The sequence below is a fragment of the Ceratocystis lukuohia genome, assembly GCF_044167205.1.
Source record: "Ceratocystis lukuohia strain C4212 chromosome Unknown Supercontig5_pilon, whole genome shotgun sequence".
NCBI lineage: Eukaryota > Fungi > Ascomycota > Sordariomycetes > Microascales > Ceratocystidaceae > Ceratocystis > Ceratocystis lukuohia.
The window spans coordinates 2594003-2621655 of record NW_027263524.1 but is presented as its reverse complement, the minus strand read 5'-3'; the positions used below and the strand labels follow the sequence as shown (position 1 = coordinate 2621655).

The window sequence follows — 27653 nt, the reverse complement described above, 5'->3', positions numbered from 1 at the left end:
ATGCTCAGTGCCTCTTCATCCAACAACCATTCGTTGTTCACCTTTGGACGGAATGCTGCCTCCTCGGCTGCTCCTACCTTCACCTCCACCCCCATGAAAAACAAACCCAACAAACACGACGTGACCGCTTCGTCGCCAACATTTGACTTTCTCCCATCGGTCAACTTCGACGATCTACAGAGCAGCCTGGAGGAGGCGTCCACCGAGTTCAAATTGTCCCCTTTCATCACATCGCCGTCTTCCGCTTCTGTCTCTACCGCTGCATCAGCGCCAGCCAACCCGTCTGTTGCTACAGGCTCCATTTCTCACCACTCGCTCTCGCTCCCTCTTTCCGCCTCCATATCCTCCGACGTCGGTAGTTTGATCAGCTCATCTTCACACTCGACTGGGAATAACCCGCCAGTTTCCATGCGAACATCGTCCACCACCACAGGCTTCAACAAAATGTCGGAAACCCACCCGCAAATACACGGTGCCTCTGCATCTGCTAGCAATTTGGCCTCTTCTTCGTCAACCACCCGCGTCATTATTCCTCAAAACATGACCAGCACAAGTCGCCACGATGCACGCACACATCAGCGCTCGGCATCGCTTTTGCATAGCCAAAGGAACTCTGCTCGGCCTTCAACATCACCGGCAACCTCAGAAATGCATCAGCCGCCCTCTAGAACTACGACAGGCCGCCAAAGTCACTACCCCCCTGTATCAAATTCCAACATGCCTAAGCCGATACTCCCAAGGAAATCCGTCGGCCCTGGTATTGACGCTGGGTCTTCCATGACCTCCTTGTCCTCCCTGGGACTAGGACGGCGTTCATCCACACGAAGACCTAGCATTGGCTCAGATGTGAATCCAAATCGCACCTTTGTCTCAGCCTCTACGCTTGGAGTCGGAGATGGCACGCGTCCTTCGCTAGATAGCGATTTTATCTCTACCAATGAGTCAACCTCCTCCAATATTTCTCTCTCTACTTCGAGAGCTTCAAAAGCCCGATCTGTCCATTCCTTCAGCAAACCAACGCAGGCTAGTCTGGCGAATAGCAATAGCACACTTACTCCGGATAGAAAATCGCGACTGTCATCCTTCCATCTTCGTTCGCCGCGAACTTCACTCAAAGCTGGAGCCACAGTCCCATCAACAGTACCGCCAGCACCAGCACCAGCACCAGCACCAGCACCAGCATCAGCATCTTCAGCTAAGCGTGTTTCTGTCATGCCAGGGATGCCAAGCCCTAATCATGTCCATGGTCTGGGTGCTCGAACTATCAGTCCAACCGATGCTCGAAGAATGAAGCGACTTTCCATGCACAACTCTTCTAGCAACAACAGCACGACCTCCATCGCTACGCCAACCCCCGGCCTTGCTTCTGACATCCCACCACCTCCACCGTCTGAACGCCGCACCTCATCAAGATCTCCGTCTATTCTGCGAAAAGCAACTGCAACGCCCTCATCATCGCGAACAACGCCAGACACTCATAGGAAATCATACGGTTCTGGGCTGTCAACGGGCTCTACTGCTAGTGTCACAACCGTCCGGACATCCACGGGCTCTATTGCCCCACGCGTACCGCAGATTCCCCAGTCAATGTCTACCTCGAGACTGCCGGCCCCCAAGGCCCTCACATTACAGAATATTCAGATGCAGAGTACTGCCAATGATCTAGATGAGGAAGTGCCCCCTGTTCCTGCCATCCCTAAGGCCTATGGGTCTCCAAAGGAGCCCCCTGCTGAGTACGGTTTGATGGATAAGAAGAAGCTGAGCATGAGGCTTGAAACATCTAGCGCCCACAGCCTACAGAGCAATTCGACTGGAAGTGGCTCGGCACTTGGGCTAGAAGTTGCCTCGGGATCCACTGTCGGTAGTAAAGTAGGTATGCGCAAGGGCTCGTACCATAGTCAGACTGTCCGGGAGTCTGAAAAGATGAACCAGTCTCGTAAGAATTTGCAGCCGCTTCGCCTGCCTCCAATGCACATTGGACCTCTTAGCACACCCACAGCAAACAAGATTGCCTCGCTTCCAGTGAACAACAATACTTCGCCCAGCCGTCTTAGCCCTGCTCCTAAGCAGCCTACCAGCAAAACACCGACCACACCAATGACGGCTTCAAAAACATCTTTCTTTTCTCGCAACTACGATACGGCTATAGAAACGCCCGTTATGCGCAGCAGCAGCTCTATAAATTCCATGCGACTCCACAGCCCTATAGCATCAGCTGTAGACAACACTACTGGTTCTATTCGCACTTCCAAGGTACGCGACAAGAGCTCCTCCCCCTATCTGTCCTCGTCACTGCCAAAATCCGGGGCCAGCACCGTAACCCCTACCGGTAAAAGTGGTCATGGCAGAAACGTGCTCGTTAAACACAATCGCGGCGCCCTGAAATCTCGGGCTGAGGATGGAGCCACTACTCCTACCTCTTCGGTCGTTGCCTCTTCAAATATTACTGTTAAACATTCCAATTCGATAAATTCTTCCAAGCCATCGGGTCCCAGAGCGATTCGCATGTCCACTAAGGGTCTCAAGTCGCCCCCTCCACCGTCAAGTCCTGAAGATCAAGAGCCCCCGACGCCCTCATCAATGAGTTCTTTGCGTAGGAAGCTTAGCCTTTCGTGGAAGCGGGGAGCTTCAAAAAGCAGCATTACCCTTCCTCCTGGAGTTATTGAGACTACAAGCAATCTTCACACTGCCCAGCGCCATGACCCTGCTCCCCCACCACGGCTGCCGACATCGATGACAGGAAAACTGAGCCCTACTGCGTCAATCAAGAGCGGGTCTACTTATTTGGAGACTCGCCGGCGGAAGAGCTCTATTTCTAGTCTCACCACCATTGGCATTGGCATGCAGGAGCGCCATCGGGGCGAGTGGGCTAGCCATAGTGGGGCCCTCAAAAAGCCTATAATGCCTGAGACTAGCGAACGGCTTGCTCCTAGTAATGGGGTGCGTAAGATGAAGCCTCGCACCTCGATAACACCTATGAACAAGTCGGCCACAACCGATCTTTGGGTTGCCGATATGGACAAGGACGACCTGCTGGCTGAGGAGGATATGCGCAAGCTTGCTATGCGTCGCAAGGAGACTGAGGTTGCTGCGCGCATGCTGGATCAGCTTCGTAAGAGGGCCAATCCCAAAGAGCGTGTCAGCTCCCAGGATGCCATTCGCATCGCTAGGCTCAACAGCTATGAGCACGGCGAGATTATGGATTATAATGATGTTTACTTTTGTGGTACCCAAAATGCCCAAAAGGTTGTTGGCGATATCCATGGGAATGCACCTAATTTTGGCTATGACGACGAGCGTGGCGACTATGCTATTGTCCCTGGTGATCATCTAGCTTATCGCTACGAAATTATTGATATTCTTGGTAAGGGCAGTTTTGGCCAGGTTGTGCGCTGTATCGATCACTGTCTTGGTGTTTTGGTGGCTATCAAGATCATCCGCAACAAGAAGCGTTTTCACCAGCAGGCCATTGTCGAGGTTAATATTCTTAAGAAGTTGCGGGAATGGGACCCACACAACCACCATAGTATGGTCAACTTTACCGACAAATTCTACTTCCGCGGCCATCTCTGTATTTCAACGGAGCTCCTCGACATGAATCTGTACGAGTTTATCAAGGTAAACAACTTCCGCGGGTTTTCACTGCGCCTCATTCGTCGCTTTACTAAGCAGATACTCTCCTCGCTAAATCTGCTCAAGCACCGCCGGGTTATCCACTGTGACTTGAAGCCTGAAAACATTCTTATTCGTCACCCTCTGCACAGCGAGATCAAGGTTATTGATTTTGGATCAAGCTGCTTTGAGAACGAAAAAATATACACGTACATCCAGTCGCGCTTCTACCGTTCTCCAGAGGTCATTCTGGGTATGACATATGGTCTGCCCATTGACATGTGGAGTGTAGGCTGTATTCTTGCTGAACTGTACACTGGAGTGCCTATTTTCCCTGGCGAGAACGAGCAGGAACAGTTGGCTTGCATCATGGAAGTCTTTGGACCACCTGAGAAGCACTTGATTGAGAAGAGTACACGTAAGAAGCTCTTTTTCGATTCAATGGGCAAGCCCCGGCTTACAGTGTCGACCAAAGGCCGGCGTCGCCGTCCTTCGTCCAAGACTCTGCAGCAGGTGCTTAAGTGCGACGACGAGCCCTTCCTCGACTTTATAGCGCGCTGCTTGCGCTGGGATCCCGATCGCCGCATGCGACCTGAGGAAGCCATCCGCCACGAGTTTATCACGGGCCAAAAGCCAGCCCCACGCCCGCCCCGGGACATGTCACCAATGAAGCGCACTAACACCATTGCTACGTCACGGCCGTTGCCTGAGCCTCCAGCATCCACGTTCCGCCGTACTCGTGAGCCATCGGCTTCCGGCACTAGCCCATCTAAGTCAACCACTAGTGGCTATGCACCGGTGCGACGGGGCTCTAATGCTGGTTATGGCGGTAGTAGTATGCTGGGAACTGGCAGCAATGCGGCATCGGGGAAGCGAGTCAGTACAGGTGTGGCTAGCATTGCTGGTAACAGTAATCTGCCGCGTGTTTCTAACCGGAGCGCCAGCGGAAAGCTACCGGACCTTGCTTCGACAAGCGCATCAATAGCTACAATGTCCTCAGCACGACGATAAGCTGGTGAAGCTCACTTTCTGGAGTGGGCTGCCTTGTGAGCATTCTTTTTCCTTGATCATCTGGAAACTTTCCTTTTTGCCTTGCTCATTTACTGTCTTTTTCTTTTCCTTTTTTTCTCATCGCCGTATTTTCCCTTCCACCTTTTTTCCCCCTCTCCTCCTGCCCTCTATTCTTCCCATGATATATCATGTACTCATCTGTCCTTTTTTATCTCGTTTTATCTTGTCTAGCGATGTCGCGTGCTTCTTCGATGTCTCTGGCCCCTTAGCCTGTTGGCCCGTATGTGTGTGGCAGGCGCTTGTAATCTGATGTCCCCCTCTGCTTTTTCTTCTTCCCTTTTTCTGTTTTCCTTCTGCTCGTCCTCACGCTTGGTGGCTCGCTTCTTTTTTTTTTTTTCCTTTTCATTCATCGTGTCCATCATGTCTAGCCGTCGTCCTGTCCTTCTTTCCTTTTTTCTCCGATGCGGCTTTTTATATTTTATTTTTCGGCGTGTGCCCCTGGTCTAAACAAAGAGCATTTTTATATTACTTTTATACATTTTCTCCTTGGCCATCTCTTATTTAGAGATGTCTGAACATGACCAGCTCTTATTTTTCGTTTCCCTTGCTTCTTTGTTTTTTGTCATCTTTTCCCGTTCGATCATTTGATTTCTTAGAGAGATATCTTATTCTGATAATGAAGGCTTGCTTTTTTTTGGGCGTTTTGACACGTACATTGTTGCTCTAGATTATAGACTAGCTGTTCATTGTTAACCTAAATGTAGTGAAGCCATCTAGACCTGCAGCTCCTCGCATATTAGTATACCATGTATCTAGGCCTCATATTTGACCATTATACAACGCCTTCACATACTGTACATCAACTAATTTTGGCATCTTCTCTCTTGGCCTTTATCACTTTGCATTTCGTTGTAGGCTTGCTATTTGTCTTGGGAGAACTATGTCTCTAGTAATGCCCCTTGAGATTCATGTACACAAGGCTGTATGTATCCTAGTATAATAAGGCTTCTCAGCCTCTGAATATATTCTTAATGCAGTTCTAATAGTATCTAACTAGACTGGAGCTACGGGAGCATGGAGGATGATAGATAGGCTCTAAACCTCTCTGTTTCAGGCGCTGAAGGGCCTTGAGTTACATGTGCCAGGGCTCTAATTCAAATTATTTACCTCTGCAAGTCCTAGTCTAGCTGCATATCAAGAAAACCATACGCTGATGGCGGTACTTTTCATTTATTGCACCTCGACGTTGCTTTTAAAAGAGACTTTCTCTTTTCGCAAATATCTTGGAAGGCGCCATTAGGGCGTCTAGCCTTTTTGTAGTTGGTGTTGTGCAAAAATGCATGTCTTATTTTGATTTTCTTTGGGCTCCTTAATTATGAGGCACTCCTGGGAAAGCTTACCGGTAATGTAGGGGGGTATAGGATATTATCCTTGGTATTGGAGTATGACATGCTCCGTATAGCAGTCGTGTATTGATGTAGGAGAACGGCTATGGTGATGCGCTACTGCCATCGAGACCATAGAAAACGATTGACCCTGAACTTCGCATCCAACACACCAAGCTACTGTTTGTCTAAGAGTTAAACTATCTATCTATGACCTAGAATATGAACATCAACTTCGAAAAGAATCGTAATAGCTGAACCTTCTAGTAATACAGGCGTGGCCATATCTAGCGAGGGAAAAGGTTGTACTGTCTTGACAATAAGGTTCGTGATTTCTTGAACCATACTCTTCAATGCTAGTGCCCCGGATAGAAAGTTTTACAATAGCGCTAAATACTTCTCTGTTGAAATTAGTCATCGCCATGAATACTCCATACCGAAGAGATATTGTCTTGTTGAAAGCAGTAGTAGGGTTGTAGCGGCTAGCTTGTCATTGGTGTAGGACAAGGAGATAGTCGTCTGAGCATAGCTTTGAGACTCCCCTACACATTTAGATGGAAATTAATGCAAGATAAGACGGAATGGACCAGAACACACAAACCGCGTAGAGCAAGCGGCATATCGTTGCAGCAATGGCATGGCCTATGCCTTTTTTATTCCATCATGCGGCTATTTCGAGTTCAGAGAGCATAGCCCTTAAACAAGCAGACACAGTTCTTATTTGGGACCAGAAATTGAACGGAAAAGGACACGTTTGATTTCAGACGCGTAAACCTTGATCATTGCGATTTCGCATCACTTAATGATCTATCCGCTTTGGGCTGCTGTCCTGGTTGATTTGAGATAACCCCGACGGATGATGGAATTATGACACTCAGTGAGCATAGCCAGCCAGCTAGAGGGTGTCACTATACAATCATAGAGCGGCTCGGGGGCTGGCGGCTTGGAATGACGATTGCTTTATCCTTAAGATTAAGAGATGATGCCAATGTTGTTGCCATAGTCATACTGCAGCTTGCTCTGCCCTCATAGAGTGAGGAGAAGATAACTACGACTGATTACCTTTGCTCGACAATAGCTCTACTATCTTGTTTGGTCAAATAGGAGCCCTTTTGTGGCTTTACCACCAAGTGGCGCTCTTACTGGCCCAGTTCCTGCGTGTTTTTTTTACTTTCGTTCATCAAAATCGTGCGTGATTGTGATAAGAACAACTCCAATGCCCAGAGTGGTAATGAGATAACCGATCTTACGTAGTGCCATGTATAACAAACCGAGGATGGTGAAATCCTCTACCTTATTACCTAACCAAAATCTGCATCCGAAGGAGCAAAAGGGGGCAAGCAAAGAGAATAATGTGATCAATAAAATCATCAATCAAACATGAATTGGCAAACTCCATAGCCTGCCCTAGCCACCGCATACATATTAGGCCTGCTAATATTCACCTCACTGCGGATACGGCCAATCCGACCGCTACAGCCCCTCTTCTAGCGACGTCGTCGAAGCTGGATGTGGCGATGGTCTAGGTCTGGACCCGGCCCGCCCTTGATTCCTTCCCATGATGAAGCGAGGATGATATGTTGGATGTCGAAAGCCAGACCTTGACGACCCGGACGCCGAGATTATAAGGAGCAGGGCTAGGGACGAGAGCGTAAGATGGATAGAGTACAGCCGTGGCTTGTCCAGCGTAGGATTTGGGGGGGGGGGGGGGGCAGTAAGCTGAGTACCAGTGTAACTTGAACTCTCAGCTAGAGCCTAGTCGACTTGGAGGTGGGCGGGCCGATGGACTATCTACTAGATACGGCTGTGCCTTGGAATTCTTTAATAAGAAGTAACATGCTAGAAATAAACGGGCAGGAGTAGCAGTCCAGGGATGCACCGCCTAAAAAAGAAAACGTCAAACAACCCCCAAGCCGGATAATAAACAAGCCAAGGCAGATGGGCTGGAGGCGGAAACAAGCACCGCCACGCCAGCGCCTATTCAGCTGTTTCTGCGGTGCAAAGTGGGTTTAGCTGGACACCGCTGCGATTGGCCCGGGGCAATGTTGCAGAGTTGTACACAAAGAGAGACAGAGGCACAGAGGCAGGGTAGGGTGGCTGAAAAGCGGAATGCGAAACGCAAAAAGACTGGGGGGCAGGAGGAAGAAGGTGATGATGATATCATTGATGGTGAAGCCAATGGACTCGGTGGGGTTTTACTTTTCTGCTTGTATTCCTGCTTGTTCGTTGCCGTATTCCCTTTATTTGATTCCGTTTCCTTTCCGTTTTTTACCTTTTTTCTTTTTTTTTTTTTTCTTTTTTCTTTTTTCTTTTTTCTTTTTTCTTTTTTCTTTTTTCTTTTTTTTTTCAATTTATCAAAGAAGGGATCCTTTTGTTTATATCCTCTGCAAGCTCCACCAGCTCTTGTTCCAGGCCGGTCCTATTCCTTGGCTTGGACGAGATTCCTTCTAGAAGTTCTGTTCTGGATCTAGAAGGGCTTCCAGAAGGTGTAGTGCTGTTTATCCCTGTAGGGCTGAAAAGTGGAGGCTTGCTATTGTGTAGAGGACTAATTTTCTTTTTTCTCTTTTTATTTTCCTTTTTTCCTCTTCTTTTTTGTTTTGTTATCATGTTTTTTACTTCTGCATTCGTGCCTGACTCTTATTCATTTCATTCCCTTTTCTTTTTTTCTCTTCCTGCTCTTTTTTGGCTTCTTCTGAAACAGCACCCGTGAGAAGGACAGAGTCTAGAGTGGTTAGTGCTGCTGGCATTGTCACACAAGTATTGCCCTAATAGACAAGTTCAGGCCGCTAAGAACCCCCGGATTTCATTTCATGCCTTGGACCAGGGAAAACAACGAGTAATAACCATCAACGGCAACGGGGCGCATGCAAATCTCGCCTGTGCAGTGGTGTATGCTTTCTTCTTAACTTAAGGGTTCGAAGCCTGGCTGTGAGTGACGGCGATGGCAAACAAACAGCCTGTCTTTTGATGTTCGCTTTAGGTCGTGGGTGGCAGGCTGTGGTTTCCTCACCCAGTAGCGGACCATTCATTAATAGCGTTATATCCGAGAGTAGCCAACTGCTTATGCATCTTTGCGAGTCACAAAAACACACTATTTGTCAGCGAGGGCTGTTGTTGCCCGTGCCCTCTCAAAGCTATCGACAAAGTCAAAGGCTCCGCCAACTTGTCAATGTGAAGACATAGTAGTTGTCTGTCTTTCTGGCAGGTTAGGTTATATTAAATTGGCCTTGTCTCGCTTTGCCTACACCAGCCCGTCGATCTGATCTGATCTTTTTCGCTTTTTTTTCTGAAGGGGGGCCGAGTGCAATGCGACTTTGTCCGGTGAACGGGCTGCCATCTCACTATACTATGCACTTTTATGTCCCCCCCAGTTATTATTGACGAATATCACGAAGAACGAAGAAAAAAAGACAAGAAAAAAAGGTGACAAAAGGAAAGAAGAAGAAAGCGGGCAGGTGCTGAGGCTCCCGCCGGCTCCTGCCACTTGCACTGATTCCGCGACATTAAAGGGGATTAAGTCCCTTTTTTTAATGCAGCTGAGAGGGGAATGAGAGCGTACTTCTCTTCCTTTCTTGTTTATTTGCTGGCTTGTGTATCTCTCAGTGATCAGCTCGACGTCGAGTTGCTACCAGCGATAATATGAGTAGGGCCGAATAGTGATGATGTGAGGGGCGTGAGATTCTGGTCCCTTTGCTGATTCTTTTTTACTTGCTGTGACAGTTTATATGCCAGAGTAAAAAGACCGGGCCAGTCAGTATATGAGTTGGGCAGAGCGAAAGAAAGAAGCCAAGCACATGCTCGACTACATCTTGAAAACACAGATCAAGGCGGCATCCCGTCAGCAAAAAAGGAAAACAAACAACCACCACCACCACCACCACCCTAGTGCGTTGGCCCAAAATAGAGGCTTGTCAAAAATTATGAAACAATGGCGGCCAGCACATCGGAGAAAAAGAAGGATAGGAGCATCACAGGCAGGGGTAAGGATCAAGGAAACAAGCAGGCGTTTTCGCTGTAGGCGAAGTCCGGACAGGTCGGCAAGGTGACACATTGATGCAGGCTAGTTGATTGTTTGTATAGAAATAAGACATATGTTGTCGCTAGCCGTTTTACACAGAAGAATAGCATTAAAAGCAAAGAAACAGCCTAAGAAATCAGAGCGAGAGCGGCATGGATTTCCGACAGGCCAGTCTTGTCTGTCCGTGTAGGCTTTGTGTGTCTGTCTGTCTTGGGCTTTTTGCGTGTATTTTCAATTTCCTGCACTTTATAGTATCCACACACGTAAAGAAAAGCATGCGTATCCATTACCTGTACTTTGCGTTCGGAACACCCGTTCCTTGTCAGCCAGCACCCAGCCCAGCAAGGCCTGGAAGCCCTGGCTAGGATTCCGTCCTGATATTCTCACGTTGGTGTGAGCCAGTGAAGCTGCTAGCTCTGCGATAGCCATTCTGTAAGCACTGCGCTGAGCAGATACATATGTAGTTCGATAGGTCGTAGATGCGTGCTCGTGCGTAGCAAAGAGATGGTGGTCTAGCCCACCTACCCACATGTAAAGTACAAAGCGAAGAATAGACCAATTCACATCAGTCTGCAGATCTAGAGGATACGTTGAAATCAGGCAGTTAGTAAGGCGGCCCTTGTTAGGCTTTTTCTCTTACATTTGGGTTGAGGATAGGGCATAGCAGCGATGCCGTGTTTCAGATCGGCCTATGGATTCTCTCTGCTTTATTGCTAGGGCTAACACGATGTGCTTCTATTTATTACCTTACTTTCCGCCGTTACCCGCATTTACTTTCTATGCATAGATGCTGCTTAGCTTCTGGGCCAGTAGCCCCAAGAAGAGCAAGCCACTGATAAACGCTGCCGATAAGCAATTAACAGCCCACAGGGCCCCTCTTATGTTCCTGCTCTTCATGTACGTCCTCCTGGCCGTCCTCTTGGCTATGGCTCTTCCTCTTTCATCCCTCTCAGCAGGGCAACAAGGCTCATCCTAGAGCTGGCTGTACTGGGTGCTCAGGCTGGATTCTCTGAAGCCGGGACAGGGTCAAATCTGGCATACAGCTATGTTGTTTGGGATTTGGCTATTGTACGGCAGAGCGCCCGGGCCCATAAACTCGCAGCGAGAGTACGGCCAAAGTCTGCATACAATGACGTGTGAGCGGTCCAAATATAAGAGCTCTCTTATTTTGTTAGGTTGGCCCCATTCTCTTCGTTGCTATTCCTCTGTCTCACCTACTATACACAGCAATTATCAGCGCAGGGCTTGCTTGCCTGCCTGTTGTTAGATCCACTAACAGGACTTGGCTTTGCTTTTGCGTATCCATGTATAGATTCTTTGTATCTCTTCTTCTTTTCCCCTTCTCTTCTTCGTTCTTTTTGTTCTCCCACCCTTGCCTGCCCTAACCTGCACCTAGGCTTTTTGCCTGTTGCACCACTCATATCCACTTCACTCACCATCCACCATTCACCACCCACCACCAACATAAGCAAATGTCTTTGCTGTGTTTCAGAGGAAGGGGGGGGGGGGGGGGGACCTAGGGGGCGTTGAGCGCCAGCAAGAGAAAAAATGCGGCATCCTTTTTTTTGTCATGGCTTTTTTTTGTGGTTCAGGCTTTCTAGTCTTGGTCAAAGCATCATCGACCAGCTCAAGCCACGCAAGTACCTCTGACTATGGCCGAGAGAGGATCAGAGCAGTTGACAAGTGACGAAAGCTGTCTCTGGCTCTGGCTTTACAAGAGAGGAAGGCGAGGGTCTTTTCCCCTTGACTGCTACTAGATCTTGGCTACTGCTAGGCCCTGAGCCCTGATTACCACTGGGGGTTTTCTCTAAAGCTGGATGGACGGCAACGGTGCTGTTGCTGGTCTCCGTGCTCTTGCTGCTCCTATTAACTGCTATCATTGCTATCACTGCCATTACTTCTTCTTTACGTCATAGTTGCCTGTCTAGGACGCAGAAAAAGAAACGCTCGCAAAAGGGGGAAATGGGCCACTCTAATGACTGTGCAAAGCAGGCAAACGTCCAATTACTGCTCCTCCCTCATGTGAGCATAGAAATACCATTACAGATCAGATCAAAAACTCTACCAAATCTCAGGAGCGGGTCAAGACTTGGGCTTCAAGATGGCCAAGATTGGATCGACTTTGAAGGCGGCTTATTTCTTTCACCGCTTTTGCTGTACCACAGGCAGCCTGCATTGCTGGAAAATGTAAAAGTGCCTAGCCATAAAGATAGGTTCTAACAATAGCTGAACAGGCTACCCAAGGGGCAGGGCAGTCAGGTCGCCCCAGATTCGATAGAGATGGGCACCAGAACCATGAAAAGCAGGCAGGACTCAAGCAGGAAACATTCTACAACATGAGACTCCCCCTTGTCTGACAAGCCCATTCCAGCACTTCTTCTGTGTCGCTTCTGTTACTTGGCAGAGTCACTTGACTTGGTGGGTGCAACGCTAGTCCAAGTAGCCAGTAGCCATGACATGACGATAGGTCAGTCCGTGCACCATTTTTTTTTCCTTTCCTTTTACCGTTAGTAAACGCTCGGACAAAGGACTGTCTCGTCGCCAAAAGGGTCTTGTTCCTTTGTTCCTTTTGACGTAGTTATTTGGAGCCGAAAAGAGCGAGGCATGACGGCTTGCATCATGGACAAAGATAGAGCTAGAGGCCAGAAACAAAGGCATAGGCAGAGTAGTACAAGGGGGAAGGACGACAGAAAAGAGCCCTGGTTTCTTTTTTAAGGGTGGTGGTATGAAGATGGGGTTGATGCCCGACTTGCAACCCTAAGCAAGATCGGCCATAGCAGCACAACGAGGAAGGAGCAAGAGAAGCGTGTACACCGGTTGGTTAATTGCCAGTTTTGTTTTTAGTGTGGTTACTCAAAGTAAGGAAGGAGGGTGAGACTCGTCGATTACTTGACAAACGAATGACAAACCCTCCCCAAGTTTCAAAAACGAAGAGCCGGGGCGATAGAGCAGTTGCGATTTGAGACAGCAAAAAAAGGAAAGAACGGACAGCCAAAGAATAAACGGAAATAAGGCGAAGATATCTTCGTCAGCGACAACGTGAGAAAGGCACTTCAAACGCGATGTTGCTCTGGCTAGAAATATGCATGCACCATCCTAGAACTAGCGCTCTAGCTAGGCGAAGTTGAACTGCAAATCATCGACGAAGACAAAAAAAGCTTAACAGATGAGCGAGACTCATTGCCTTTTCCAGGCCTGTCTGTATGTGAGCAGGACAGGATAAGGACCAAAGGCAGGCCTGTCTTCTTTGTCTTTACTGACAATACTACCTACTGTAACAAGTCTTCGCCCTAGCTGGAGCTCTGCCTGCTGCCACCCCCTTCTTCTTCTCTTGTCTTGCAGCCCAGGGGTCAGGGCGGCTGGGCTTCTCGTTAACGGGAAACTCTGCATACCCCAGCTGTATACTAGCCGGGATATACCCACCCCAGACACTGAAAAGGAACGAATACTTTCCTAAAAAAAATTGTGAACTAATAGGAAGGAAAGAAAGCAAAAAGAAGAAAAAAAGGAAGAGGTAAAGAAAAAGAAAGAGGAAAAAGAAAAAAAAAAAAAAAAAAAAGACAACCACAAAAAAGAGCGCAAGCTCCTGCGCTAGCACATGATGGATGGGTAGACTGATCGATGGAACAAGCAATAAACCAAAGCTGTGAGTGGGTGGAAAAGACAAGCTGGCCCAAGGCCTAATCTAATATCTATCTATACATACACCCCTTATTCAACTTGCATGACGGGACGGGCTACATTATAGAGTGAGCACGAGTAAGGTAGAATGGGGTTTCCTTCTCGGGTCATCCTGGGCCTGGGCCTGTTCCTCGCACCAGAAATAAGGCCGCTACTTACTCTCTATGTTAATGTATCCTAGCTGACTTGCCTCATAATCGAGCTGTTTTCTGTCGGACTAGTCCTTTTTGCTACGTCTTCCTCTCTATAGGCTTGCTTGTCTCTGCTAGGCCACAGATGCCCACGCCTGCCGTTATTATCCACAACGTGCTGCTACTTGTAACCAACACTTTGATCATCTTCTAGCGCCGGCGTACCATATGGGATTCACACCTTTTTGCTATTTGTCTCTCGTCACGTCTTCTCTTTGCTTGTTTCCCCTTCTTTGAGTTTGCCCATTGTTGCAGTGTTGCTGCTGCTGTCGTTGCCATTGCTCTTATTCTTCCCACCCCGTCGTCGGCTCTTGCTCATGTGCATGACAAAGCCCGTCCCCCATCACCGTATGGAAGACCCGTTCTATTCTCTTTATTCTATTCATATTCGTTCTTATATTATTTCACGCTCCCTCATAATCACCACGTCCCTACTTCTCTCTGCACTTACACGCGTTTACGCCTTCACCGACCGGCTTTTGGTTGAGGAAGAGCCCTTGTTAGCTGCTACTTACATCACTGTACTGTGCCGCCTCCATTTCTTTTTCCTCTTTTTATCCCCTTTATTTATTTTATTCTTTTTTTAAATGGGGACCGTTGTCTTCGTTTTTCCGTTTCGTCTACTGCCAGAAAGCATTGTTTCTATTTCTTCTCGGCTTAGTTTCTAGCATCTATTTTCGCGTTGTTTGTGATTCAAGTTTCTTTGTCTTTCCTTTGTTTCAAGCCGCTCTCGCTGCTATTCTTCCTCCTCATTCTTCTTCTTCCCCCTCTATTATTACCCAGTCTGCTTCTCCCGCCCCTCCCCTCATCGATTCACTGGCCAGACAATAGTACTGCATAGGCACTACGGCATACCACAGTACACCACGGCACACCACAGGACACCATACCACAAGCTACACCCCACACCCCACCTAGCAGGTAGAGCAGGGCAGCCTCATCGACGGACTCTCTTCGTTTCTTCTCTTGGGCCTGACTTGACCGCTATATAGACCGGACCGTCCTCTCCCCATTGTTCCCGTCCTTTTTCGTCTTGCTCCTTACTCTACATCGCCAGCAACCAGCCAGCTTCGACACAAGACTTGACAGTTCCCCCCTACAGTTCCTCTCCTTTATTTTCCATCTCCTTCTCTTGCTCTTGCTCTTGCTTCTACTCTCGCTCTCTACAACGCCTTCCTTCAACATTCTGTAGTCTGCCTTACAAGCCAGTCTTCGTTTTCTTTTTATTTTATCACACACATTCTCTCTTGCCATTAGCCAGCCCGCCGCCCGCCATGTGCTTACAACTAATCGAGTGCTACGCTGTTTGTGGCTGCATCTACTATCGCCATGCTATCGATCAGTGTGCCTCGGTCAATCTGCCGAACCACGAAATCCAAGTCCGGAAAATACCTGTGGGCGCAATCTGCGATGTTCACCACAAGTCCCGCTAGGGTATGAGTAGTCAGTAGCTTACGTTGTAGTTTTCTCTGGCTTTCTCTAGAATGCGCCCGTGGCCTGTGGCTACCACCAAGATCCTCAGCTAGCTCCCGCCACTACTATTCTATCATATGGCCGTTTTGCTGGCCGTTTTTTTCCTTTTTTTTTTTCCTTTTCTTTCTCTATCACGCCCAATACCCAGACTGAAAGCATTCGTTTTTTTTAGAGCATTGCTACCACTGGCTGGTAGCTCACACGACAGTCGTTTCCTATGCATCATCATTCATTTATTCTTTTTTATTTTTTATTTTGCTTTTGTTTCACGTTGTCTCCTCCTCTTGGTCTCAACGCCACCGCCTCTGTCGGGTCTACTACGCAACGTTTCTCAACGTCCCGATATTCATACCATATACACCAAAAATATATAGATACGGTCCGCTTTGTTTTGCTTTGTTACCTTTCCTTTGGTACTTTCCGGGGTTCTTTTATTTTCGTTTCCTTTACCCCTCCCATCTTCTCTACTTCCCTCTTCTTCCCCCTGCTTTGCTTTTCTTTATCATTTGCTTGTTTTCTTTTTGGTTCTAGATCGGCTCTGGGTTATGTTCGGCGTCAGCGGTTGGCGGAAAGGAGAGCGTGTTTCACCACTCATAGCATGGAGCTCTTTGGGTTGGAATTTCAACAATATGTCCTTCAGGGAAACGGACAACAACAACAACGTGGCGTTTGTCAGAGGTCAAGGAGGACAAGATATAGGGAAGACAGCTTGCTTTCAGGTAGACCTTTTTTCATGAATCGTATTAGATTTCTCATACCACCTTACACTCTAGATGCCAACAGGGGGGCCTTTGATAGGGGATAGTGTGTTTTATGGTGTTTTGAGGGCCTGGTCTGGTCTGCCTTGCCTGGAGTCACACAAGGGGCCAGTCACAGCTTATGTATGGTGCGCTTATATTCACCAATTACATCACGTCTTCTTCATAGGCTTTTGGTGGTCAAATTAAGCGCGTTAAGCGACCGGACACCTTGGAGACTTCGCTGACCGCTTAAGATCCCCCTTTCTCTCACTCTATCTTACTTGGTCTACCTTTCTCTCTTTTCTCTCTATTCTCTCTGTTCTCTCTTTCCGTCTTTCTCTCTTTCTTCAGTCCCTTTTTTCTTGCCTTGGGTTGCAAATGCTCTTAACTTATCCTTTTGTCTATCTATCTTTTTTTTTTCCTTCAGCTTGTTCCTTCATGTCCTAAAAAAGAACGCTCATGTTTCAAGAAAGCAACACGCCCCCGGGAAGGATGAGTTGCATGGCAGTGACAGCGACGCACAAGCTATACAGCCAATACTTGAATGGCATAGGCGAAGCCCTGTTTCTTGTTGATTGCCTCGGACCAGGGTCGGTTCTCTGACTTTGATGCACGCGAGGGAGCATTGTTGTACATGATCGAACGAAGACGAGCTGAGACAGGCGAAAGGCTGCGGCAGCTTAGATTGGGCTAGCATGTGCTTCTGGGACTAGCAGAAAAGAAAAGAAATAGAACAGCAAAAACCGCAGCGCAAAATCGTCGCCCAAGATTGCAAAAGCGGTTCCAGCCTTTGGTGGACAAGACTGATCGCTGCTGACTATGCCTTATCAAAGCTCTCATGTAATAGCATAAATATGCTCCACTCAACAACTGGCAGGATTAGGCGCGGATGTTGCCGATGTTACTGCTCAAAATCTGTGATCTTCGTGCAAAGACATGAAACGTTGCTGCTCAAGGAAAAAATAATATAGGCCAAAGGGGGGTTATTTTCGGTAGTCCAAGGCCAGACAATGCATCGGGTGTTCCGGCCTAAAGCTAAACCCTAAGAGCCTAGGGTCTATCGCTTAGTAAGCAACACGATCACGTGAGTTGGGCGTTTCATCAAGGCACTCCCGTCGCCCTAATCTGCACGCAGCTACCACAGATAAACAAACAGCTTTCAACAATCAACAATCAGCAGGCAACAACCAATAACCAAACGCCCATTAAGCAACGGCTGATAGGCAATACCGCCTGTAAAACAGCTGGATTTTCCTCAACACCGGCTTGCTTTCTTTCTTGAACCATCCCAAACACGATGAAAGCCAAGTCGGCCTCCAACCAAAAGCACCCTAGGTCTGGATCTACGGCTGGGCGTGCGAGTCACAAGGACATCAGCATTAAGCCTCAGAACATCACTCTAACTCCAGAGTGGGAACAAAAGAATCTTGGCCATCTTTCCCGCGGCGCTGTTTTTGAGCTGGCGAGAAATTACGCACGTGGTAACGATATCGAGCCTGCAAGATGTGCCTTCACAAAGGTGAGTCCTCCCTCGGCTTAATGACGATCCTCAATGTTTAAGTATCCGTGCAACCCTACGCTTCCCGTCACCCTCCACCAAGTAACACCCGTGCTCTCTCTAGGCCGCTACGCTATGCCCATGCAGCAGGGGCTTAATTCGACCGCCCTGCAAATGCAAAGACTTCAGAAGGGCAGCGGCCAAGACCCCTCCTGATATCTTCAATGAAGCCATGCACAACTGCAAATGCATCGTGAGCAAACGTTTCCAGAAGTGCGACGATGCCATTCACATTGGCAGCCTCAACTATCTCGCTGCTCTCTCGCTGGTGGGCGATGATTTTTGCCGAGCAGCCTTCGAGGCTAGCTGGCTATTGGAGATTTCGCCACGGAAGCTAGAGGTTAGTGTGTGCTTACCTTTTGATGCTTTCGGACTTTGACCGCTAATGGTTAGTATAGGGCTACCTAAGGCTGGCCCAAGTCGCCATAAAACAAAAGGACTTCCGGTTTGCCTGGCAGATATACACTGCCGCAATGAATATGGCACAAGCAAACAATCTCCAAGACGATCACAACTACGCGGTGAGCTAATGAAGCGGCACATTTCATCTCTCCTTGTGTCCCTGCTAACCCAGCGTACAGAATTTGGTCAAGATGAGAGAGCCTCTGAACGTCAAGTTCTCCAAGTTAGATCCTATTACAATTCTCCCTTATGAGCTATTGCTGAATATCGTAGAACAGCTTTCCATCGGCGATTGGCAGTATGTCTATCCAAGCTAGACCATCCTTGTTTTCCCGCTGACCCAGCCCACCCAATAGAAATTTGCTTCAGGCCTCGAAAGAATGGCACCGATGGATGACTACCTGCCGGCGACTCTGGAGTTCTGTTGCATTCAAAGGGCACGAAGTAGCCTCAAAGTTAGCAATTACCAAGCTGATGAAATACTCGGGCAATGTACTTAAGCGACTGTACATCAGAAGGCCCATCATGATTGACGCTGCGTACCTTGATCTGCTGCGTGAATCCAGCACATCACTTAAAGACCTCTGCATAGATGTCAAGGAGTTTAAGAAGGACTGGCTCACTCCCGGCCTGGAGTCGGCCTTCAGTTTTGACCATCTGATACTATCAGCCAAGTACCTCCACGATTTGACGGACTTTGAGGCCCTCATGGCGATTGCCACGAATGCCAAGGCCTTTAGTGTATCCCTATATGGTTACAATGAGCCTCCCCAGCGCCCGTTGACTTTCCCTCTATTCCATGAGCTTCAAGATTTGACTCTCAACTTTAGTCTCAAGCACCGCATGTGTCTAGTAAGCTTCACTCCCTCCTTTCTATATAGTATGTCTTGACGTGGTTCCATGCTTTTCTAACACGTAGCGTCTCCACCCCTAAGAACATGCTTGCTCGAAATGCGCCCCAACTTCGCCGTTTGTGGCTCAACAAAATAAGATTGTACTGTGAGCCGGTGACTGCAGAGTCAGTCCAGGTGAACCCGAGAGAATATTTCCCTCACCTGGAGTGTCTTATCATTGACGAAGTGGACATGGAAAACATCAACCCTTTTGATTTTTTCAAATACAGCTTTCCCCGCCTCAAGATCTTTCGTTTCCGAAATGTTAGCTGTCGTAACCAAATGCTAGCTGCGGTCGCAAACAGCCTCTCGCATTTCTGTACTCTTTCTCCCGTACCTGACCACAGCTTTATGCAAACCCGCGACATTGGAGTTCTATCTATCGACTTGCTCGGGAGACCACAAGATCCGGCCGCGCGGTGTCTTGAAGCCGCTCTGGACTCAGGCATTGTGGAATGCGCCAGTGTTGAGATGGGTCTATGGCGCGGCCGGAACCTAGGAATGAGTGCGTATAAGAAGACTGCGCTCTGGGGTTCAAAGGGAGTCAGGGTCCTGGTATTGACATTTCCGCCAGAGAGATATGTCCAGGACAGAGTTACTTTAGAATCTTGGGACGAGGGGCTTATCCCATTCTTGGAGTCATTTCCGAACCTGAAATCTGTCGTGATACATGAAAGCTCTCCGTTTTCCCGCCAGTCACGAAACAAGGCAGCCATCGTAGAGGCCATTATTGGTCTCTGTAGTACTGTGCAAACTGTCTACGACGTCGAGAATAAAGGCAGTGAGAGAACTTTTCTGTGTGAGCTGGCAGCTAGGAATGGAAAGAAGATCGCCACCTATCAGGATTTTGATTCTTTAGAGCACCCCCCTAATGTGTTCTCAGAACCCAGGCGGCAATTGCTTGACGGATCGCGGGATCCTACTCTCTCTTTTCCTATTAGCACAATGCCTGACCAGCCATGTGTCTTTTGGTGAGGCAAGTGAGAAGGTTAGTGATGAATCCAAGGGGGCGATTCGAGTGTCAAGCCGAAAGCAAGGCTTGTTTTATATGTTTACTTTTCTATGTTAAGCTCAAACCATCGTTCTTCGCCGTTCACTCACTTAATGGGAAACGTGTAGGCATGGAATTTATTTTATTGACAGCTCACTTGCATCCATTATTCGCAGTTTCCTAGCTATATCAAAACTGCTCAGGCATTTTGATAGAGGAGTAATAGCTCGTGATCGCGTGGTTGTGGTTAGGATTGACGCTTTGAACCTGAGCTAACGCATTTTTTATGTCAAAACCTTGGCGCTGATGCCAACCATTGTTATTAATACGCCTAAGCAACTTGCTTTTTTGCTTATTACTTGGCTCTACAACACCAAGTTGAGAGTTCTGCGTCCGATATCGAAGTGGCCATCCTGCTCGCAAACGAAGAGCGCCTCCACGTGTGAGAACTTTATTTCCATGCGCATTTCGCTAGAAAAGCATACATCAACCCCCCAAAGCGACATTTAAGCTTTGCATCCGTGCTATAACCTCAAGATTTACCGGGCCTCACGTAGTAAGCCCTTGGTATTGTGAAGAGTTGATTGGGCTAAAAAAGAAGGCTGATGTCATCTAAATGCAATAAACGCATATAGTTAGGAAGGTTCTAAGGGTAGAGACTAAGCAGTTATTAGATGCAATAATCTCCTATAGTACAGTGAGATCTGGATCACTAGCGGCGCTTAGCAGATGTTCCATGTAACGATCAAGTCCAAAGAAAGTAGGATTAGACGGGAATTAATTAGAAACGCCAACTAAAGAGAGGTTTGACGCTTGGAAACTGCACCCCAAGGAACAGTTAGGAGCTCGAAAATTTGAAGTGTCAAACATATCAACTGGCTTCGCTATTCTGCTAATATTAATCTACTGGATTGCTCTCAACTAAATGAATGGCAGAGTGTCTACGGTGATGTCGAGAAGTTCCATTATGGTAGATTGCATGGCAGAGTTCGGCTTCATATATAGGGGCTCAAGAAGCACTACGAATGGAAAATCTTCTCGATTCGGTTGAGAAGATGTCCAAGCGAGTACGAAACAAACTAAATGCTACTAACGATGAAATATGAGTGAAGGGTATTCTGCACAACAGCTTGGGGTCAGGGTGTGGTGCCACTATATTTAGGCTACCATTGCGTCTCTGGCACAAGACTAGCCACGCCTGGTTCAAATCCTCGATCCTATTCCTCCTAGCTTGAAACTGGCCGGTCACAATGAAGATTTTGCTGTACGAATGGACTTCTATGGGACTGCGTGGGGTGATAGACCTGCAAAGAGAACGTTTTAAAAAGACGAATAGGGGAGTTAGCAGTAGATATTAGGAGGACGTACTGAATGACCTATGAAGAAAAGGAAGAAGGAATAAGTGATTATTGAAATTGTTCTATATCTGCCTAAGTCTGGTCTGAGGAGCGGATCTCAGCCGATTCACATATCCATCACTATCATGTTCTAGATCAAGCACATGGGCCTTGGAAGAAGACCCTTTATGTCTGATACTAACCCTAACGGTTGGACGAACTGGATCAGGGTCAGCAAACTTGGTAACCCTGACTTAGGTTACAGACGGCTAGGGCGTAAAAGCGCTTTGTGTTTAGGCCGATAGTACGAATATTAGTTTTGAAAGAATCAATCAGTGAATGAATGAGGAGAGCTAGTTGAATATAGCAGCCTGGCCGTTTCCGATATGCAGCAGCGTAGGTGTCGTGGAGGTTAGAAAAAGAGCTACGCTTTATCATATGTGATGGTGATGCCTGGGAACATTTGTTTCTGCGAATGATGGAGAATGGTTGTTAGGCTGAGCCAGATGTTGTTCAAGTTAGAAAGTTGGCCCTTAATAGGCCTTTACTCCATGAAAAAAGAAGAATAGCGCCTGTCATTATATTCACAGTCTATTACGAAAAAAAGAAACCAAGTTGCAAGAAACTCATGAGCTCGTTCGTTGCTAAAACAAATTGTCCCTCTCGTCTTAAGCCCAAATCGCGTGTAAATAGACAATATGGATGGCCCCCAAGACAAGAAAGAGCCAGGAGATAATGGAAATGACGAGGAAAGGTAAAAAAAAAAGAAAATCATGTATCCCAAACCTTTGTGGCGAAAAGCTTCTCTTCAGCCTTTGCTCAGCTATGAATTCTATCATTCACGCCTCGGAACCAACTCCTGCTTCTGCCCCTGACCCAGCTCCAACCGCTGCACCCGACCCCGACGAGACCAGCACTTCAAACTCCAGTGGCGTTAGTGTGCTCCGCCGCCGGTTTGCCACCTTGCTGGTGCGTCGCTCACGCTTGCGCTTTGATAGCGGGGGTCGGTCCCTTGTCTTGATGCGTGGTAGCACATGCTTCTGCTGCATGGGACTAGCATCAATGGCATCGCCATCGTCAGCAACAGCCTCCTCAAACTGGTTAGACTTGCGTTTGCGGCGCGCGCTTGCCGGTGCTGCCAACGCACAACGTTTAACCGGGTCTTCCTCGACTACAGTCTCGGCATTCGCAGGCTGTGCGCTATCTGATGTAGTAGTCAGATCTGCAGAAGTCAAAGAGGGTGCTACCAGCTTGGGTGTAGTAGTCTTAGCAAGTCGTGCTGCCTTAAGCTTAGCTCTAACACGAGCCGCATCAGCTTCGCGTTCGGATGCTGCGATTTTGGCGGCGATGGTGGCCATTGTAATTGGGGACTGCTGAGGGCCAGGGTCGCGCGGCAGGGGAAGGCGGGAGGGGCTTCCAACACAGGGAGTCCCGTTGACTCCAGCCCGTCTCTTTCGCGGAGTCGGCCTTATTATGCCCGAGTTCTTGGAGTCGAATGAGCGGATAGAATCAGTTTCTGAGAAAGCAGCCACGCTTTCAGGCCGTGATGTAGGCTCAGTATTAGGCTTTGTCTCATTCTTAGGAGCTAGTGTTTTTGTTTGTGTTTCTTCCGTAGGCATGTTTTCGGTAGGTGTAATTTCTGGCTCAACTTCCATATTGGGTGCCTTGTCAGTGGCAGCCTTGCTGATAGGCTTGGAGCCTGTCCTATCGCTCGACGTTTTAGTCGATGGCTTTGGAGTCTTTGTTGAGTTTTGACGGCTTAGTGGAGCCCGTGTCCCTCTAGTCCCTGCTGTTTTTGTATCCTCTATTATACCCACATCCTTGGTCTTGGTTGCCGCTGGGGCTGGTGTATTCTTGATCAGGGAAATGGGACGTCTAGGCTTTGGGGCGGGAGTTCTAGGCCGGGTTCGTGCTTGGGCTATTTTTGCCGAGTCGTCTGTAGAGTCGGCCGATGATTTAGTACGTACGTGCTTCGAAACGGCCTCACGACGAGTCTTGACTGTTGTTGTAGTTGTTGTAGGCCTCGTAGCAGGGGTTCGGGAAGGAGCAGGAGTGGCTGAAGCCTTCGTGGTCGCTCGTGTTTCTGGCTTTCGCGTTGGCGCCGCTTTGGAAACTGTCTCGGCCTTGGCAGAGGGCTTGATTGCCAGTGCTGGGGTAGGGCCTGGTGTTGGAGAATCCTTGATTATTGGCTTTGAGGGCACCTTAATAGGCAGGATACTCTCTTCATCATCATCTTCATGTGAAGGGGCTTCTTGTTCGTCAATCATCTCTGAAAACTCTACAACTTTGCGGATAGGCTTGGACACTGCCTCATTCTGTCTATTTCCGGCGGATGGCACCTCCTTGAGCGGCGATGGGCAGGCAGGTGTGGGCGGACGATAAGACACGTCGTCATATGCCGCTGGGTTGACAGGGATGTGTGCTATTGACTGCTGCAGAATCTCAACGTTTGGCCCCTCGTTGTCATCGTAGTCTTCATATATTTCATCGTCGGATCCGCTCATCACCTCATCGTCGTATGTGGGTGCAGGCACAAGCTGGAGTGACGACTTTCCGGGGATTGGCGTAGGAATTCTTTCGACTTCGTCTATATCATGGTCGGAGTCGGAGTCCATAATATGGTCCGAGTCGTGCAAATCGTCGTCCTCAGGATCCTCATCGGCGTCATCCCCCAAGCCGAGATCTACAGATGCCCTGTATGTTTCTGAGACATGTCTCACTCGGACTGGGCTTAATCTAAGGCCCATCTTGAGTTCTTCTTCGTTGATTGGCCGGCCGCTGGTGGCCATGCGCCGTCTCCAACCGTCTATAAGATGCACAGCTTCCCTCCACCGCGTCTCCATGCGCTCCCACCCCTCGCGGAGACGGCTAATTTCGTCTTCGCGTACCTCGACTTCTTCAATTGGAACAAAGGAAGGGTTGGTGAGGATGGTGCGCAGGTGCTCAAGAACACCTTCTAAATCTCCATCGAGCTCCTCGCAGTTTAGCTGCGTAGCTACGACAGATTCTGATAGTGGGATGACCGCCTCGGGCTTCTCCCATCGTGTCATTTCGACAAGACAGTCCCTAGTGCGTGTAATGAGACCCAATATGGCGGCATTTTCTTGTCGTAGGTCCTTGGCCAAATCAGCCAAAAACTCGTTTGTTTCATTTCGTAGCGCTGAGGCTGATGTGGCGTCCGTGGGTGACGCTGAGTTGATAGCATTGGATGGCCCTTTGGGGGCCTCCTCTCCAATTTCGCCTGTAACAGAAATGACAGTCACGGCACCAGTCTTTCCCGTTCCTCGAGTGCGGTTTGTCTCTCCAAATTGCCGTTTCAAGGCGTCGATCTGCTTGTCGCGTCGTCGGAGCTCAGTAGCACACGAAGTGCGTGTCTGGTTGACCATTGACTTGGCCCTGGCCAACTCTTCTTTGAGCCCGCGCAGGGTGGCCTCAACGCTGCGAAGCTGGGTGCGAAGAGTGACCTCGGCGGCCTCAGCAGTGTGTGTCTTGCGCTGTGCTTCGGATATTTTATCGGCCAAGCGCTGTATGTCATTAGTTTGGCGGAGATTTTCGGCACGCAAGGTTCGTAGTGTGGCTGCTAGAGATTCGCGATGTTCGGCGTCGCGCTATATTATGTTAATATTGTGAACACGAGTAAAAAAACCACGTAAAGATGATCTGGCTTACGTCTCGCCGTAGTATCAAGTCGTTTAGCACAGCCATTATACGGCCCATCGTCTCAGCCAATGTTTCGTCATCGTCGCCCGGGTCATCGAAGTTGATGTTCTGTCCATCACGAAGCAAGCCTCGTGATAGCAGCTGATTGTTGAGATACGCCGATGCCGTGCGTAGGTTATCGAGGTCGCTCATTGTTGATAGCTGTTGGCAATTTTTACCGTGATTCCATCAAAGAGGTCGAGTAGTATCGAAATGGAAAGAGAAACGACCACGTCTACCAGCTATAGCAAAAGACGAGGCTAGCCCAGGAGTCACAAGTGCCATTCGCGGGCGGATTTCCTGTCAGATTCGGTAACGTTTGAGCTAAAACTGAGGGAGGATATCTGTAGAAAAGGAAGACAGTGTTGCAGCACGGCCAGACTATCAAATAAGGATTCAAGACAGCAGAAGAAAAGATGAACCAAACGAAAAAGCAACGCTTTGTTCTCCCTAAATTATCTACATTATTTTTGTGCTGTCAATAAATAGCAGGCTAGCGCTAGTGTGCAAGATTTAGCCAACCATATGCTTGTCCAATAACTAGAATGCAACGCTTTTATGGATATTTTAGTCACCACAGCAACATAGTCTCATATATTCCATCGGAGTCCAATACATCAGCTGGCACATTAGACGTCATTCCAGTCGATGGATCCTCCTCTACGCGGAAAGGTGGAGATCACGATCAGCCCTAATCATGGGTGCCATTAGGCTAGCCATGAGAACAGAAGCACAACATAACAGTACAGTGCAGTGCAAGAATTACCTTGTGTCTCTCTTCTCCTATATGGTATCTTTCTTAGCCTCCTCTTTTGGACCCTTTTCTTTCTCATCCTCCCCGTCGTCTATCCTGCCTCCATCGTAGCCTTTTTCTCTTATCTCCGTCCTAGTCTCCCTTCCTCGTCGCCAATTCAATTCTCCGGCTTAAACTTGCCTCTCTTCTCCCGCAGCGCCTCCACACGTTTCCGATCTCCCTCAAAGCGCTTGATAAGGGCCTCCTGCTCTGCCTTGCGGCGCTCGCGCATCTGGAAACGGTAAAAGCCCACCATTTCTTCCTTCTTTTTAGCCTCCTTGGCCATCATGCGCTCCCTAGCTGCCTCGGCCTCTGATCTGCTAGCCGGCGCGGCCCTGCTGCCGCGCGTGACAGTGACAAAGCCGTCTTCATCAGGCTCGTTGCGCATGCGTTTAGCCATTTCTGCCGCCTCTTTCTCCTTGCGATTGTAAACATTAAAGAAGGCATGCACTGAACCCTGGATTTCTTCTCGATCTGGCCGACATAGCTGTAAATGTTCCATGACCCAGATTGGGCCCAGCGGCTCCGTGCTTGACGACACACCATCACCCCAAACTGGGAGATTCTTGCCTGATTGCGTCTTGGCCATTTTCTTGAGTGCAATGCGCACGTTGTGTTCATCAGCCAACAAAACCACTGCCGCCGAACCGCTCTGGTGTATTCTGCGTGTCCAAAGCTGGGGTAGTTTTGCTTGTTCCTCCTCGGCTGTCTGTGTATCCTCTTCGTCCTGGTTATGCCTGCGCTTCTTGCTGAAGCTAGCAATCTTCTTAGCCTGTGCAGGCTCCACCTCAGGCTCGGGGTCGTTCTCATCGCGGAAGCCAATAGATTCAAAGCAGCCGGGGCCAACCAGCTGTATAAACAGCGCACGGAAATAGGCTTCGTTGCTGTCAACAGGTATGTTTTTTATGAAAATACTGCGGGAGTCCTTTTCGCTTGGGATTTTGGGCGCATTTCGTCGTACGCGCATCTCGTGCACCGCACTCATGGGAAAGGACGGCATTGGCGGCATAGAGACGAGGAAGCGAATGAACGTGCCCTCGGTAGCCTTGTTCTCGTATTGTGATGTCGGCGCCATTGTTCGTGTATGGATACGTCCTTGCGCGTGTAGGGAATGCCGGAGGTTCGAATGGGAAATGATCGCAGGTGGTTGGTTCGTCTTTTCGCTTCAATTGAGGTTTCCATAGATTTGTATCGTGAGACTTGCTAGAAAAAAAAGTAGGCAGAATTCCAAAGGCGGTGAAAGTCACGATGCTGTCTGACTAAGCACACCATCTACCCCACTCTTGCTCTTAGCACCACAAGATAGGGTCTTCAGGCTTTTAACCCTTAGAATGCTTATTAACAAGCTTTTGCGATGTAAAGACTACAAGGACTTGTTGTCGAAAAAAAACCACAACATCACTCACGAGTTGGTCATCTAGTAAGTAGAGCACGGGAAGTTATTTTTGTCGTTTTGTGTTAGTTGAATCTCTAATGCCTTGGCTTCCCATTGCTGGTTGTTAGTGTAGTTTGATTGGCTAAATTTTACACGGCTGTAAAGCCTCTGATATCGTCACTGGGATACTGGGATTGCTTTCTCACAGCTCAGTAGCCCCAGGACATATCTAGAACTGTAGAGGTGCCATCGACTAATTTGGCTATCTCTGTATGCACTCTGTGTCCATTACTCGCATTGCATCATGAGACTAGAAGATAACTTTTAGATCTTGGAGAGCGTGATAAAAGTCATATTTGTGATGAAATAGCAAGCCACTTTTTGAAACTTGCTTGGGATGGAACTAACCAGACGAAAAAGCGCAGTTTTTTCAACCAAGAAATCGGAAATTGGGTATAGGTAGAGGGAATCGTGGATTTGGCCCTGGAAATCGA

At 48.3% G+C, this 27653-nt stretch overlaps 4 protein-coding genes across 4 annotated transcripts; 2 read left to right on the top strand and 2 right to left on the bottom strand.

Annotated features, from left to right (window-relative positions):
- HOO65_050564 (Dual specificity protein kinase pom1) lies at positions 1 to 4623 on the top strand (the record flags this gene model as incomplete). The annotated part of the gene is made up of 1 exon (XM_071000939.1): positions 1 to 4623. One exon carries the CDS (start codon positions 1 to 3, stop codon positions 4621 to 4623), a length of 4623 nt encoding a protein of 1540 aa, XP_070858623.1.
- Positions 4624 to 17408: 12785 nt separating this feature from the next.
- On the top strand, positions 17409 to 19939 carry HOO65_050563 (uncharacterized protein; the record flags this gene model as incomplete). Its single annotated transcript, XM_071003202.1, has 6 exons — positions 17409 to 17630; positions 17734 to 18009; positions 18068 to 18190; positions 18251 to 18369; positions 18587 to 18923; positions 19100 to 19939. The coding sequence occupies 6 exons, from the start codon at positions 17409 to 17411 to the stop codon at positions 19937 to 19939; spliced, it is 1917 nt and encodes a 638-aa protein (XP_070858622.1).
- A 2192-nt stretch (positions 19940 to 22131) lies between these two features.
- On the bottom strand, positions 22132 to 25144 carry HOO65_050562 (Afadin- and alpha -actinin-Binding protein; the record flags this gene model as incomplete). Its single annotated transcript, XM_071003163.1, has 2 exons — positions 22132 to 24900; positions 24962 to 25144. 2 exons carry the CDS (start codon positions 25142 to 25144, stop codon positions 22132 to 22134), a joined length of 2952 nt encoding a protein of 983 aa, XP_070858621.1.
- Positions 25145 to 25902: 758 nt separating this feature from the next.
- Positions 25903 to 26859, bottom strand: HOO65_050561 (meiotic recombination protein DMC1; the record flags this gene model as incomplete). Its single annotated transcript, XM_071000938.1, has 1 exon — positions 25903 to 26859. The coding sequence occupies one exon, from the start codon at positions 26857 to 26859 to the stop codon at positions 25903 to 25905; it is 957 nt and encodes a 318-aa protein (XP_070858620.1).
- Positions 26860 to 27653: the final 794 nt, after the last annotated feature.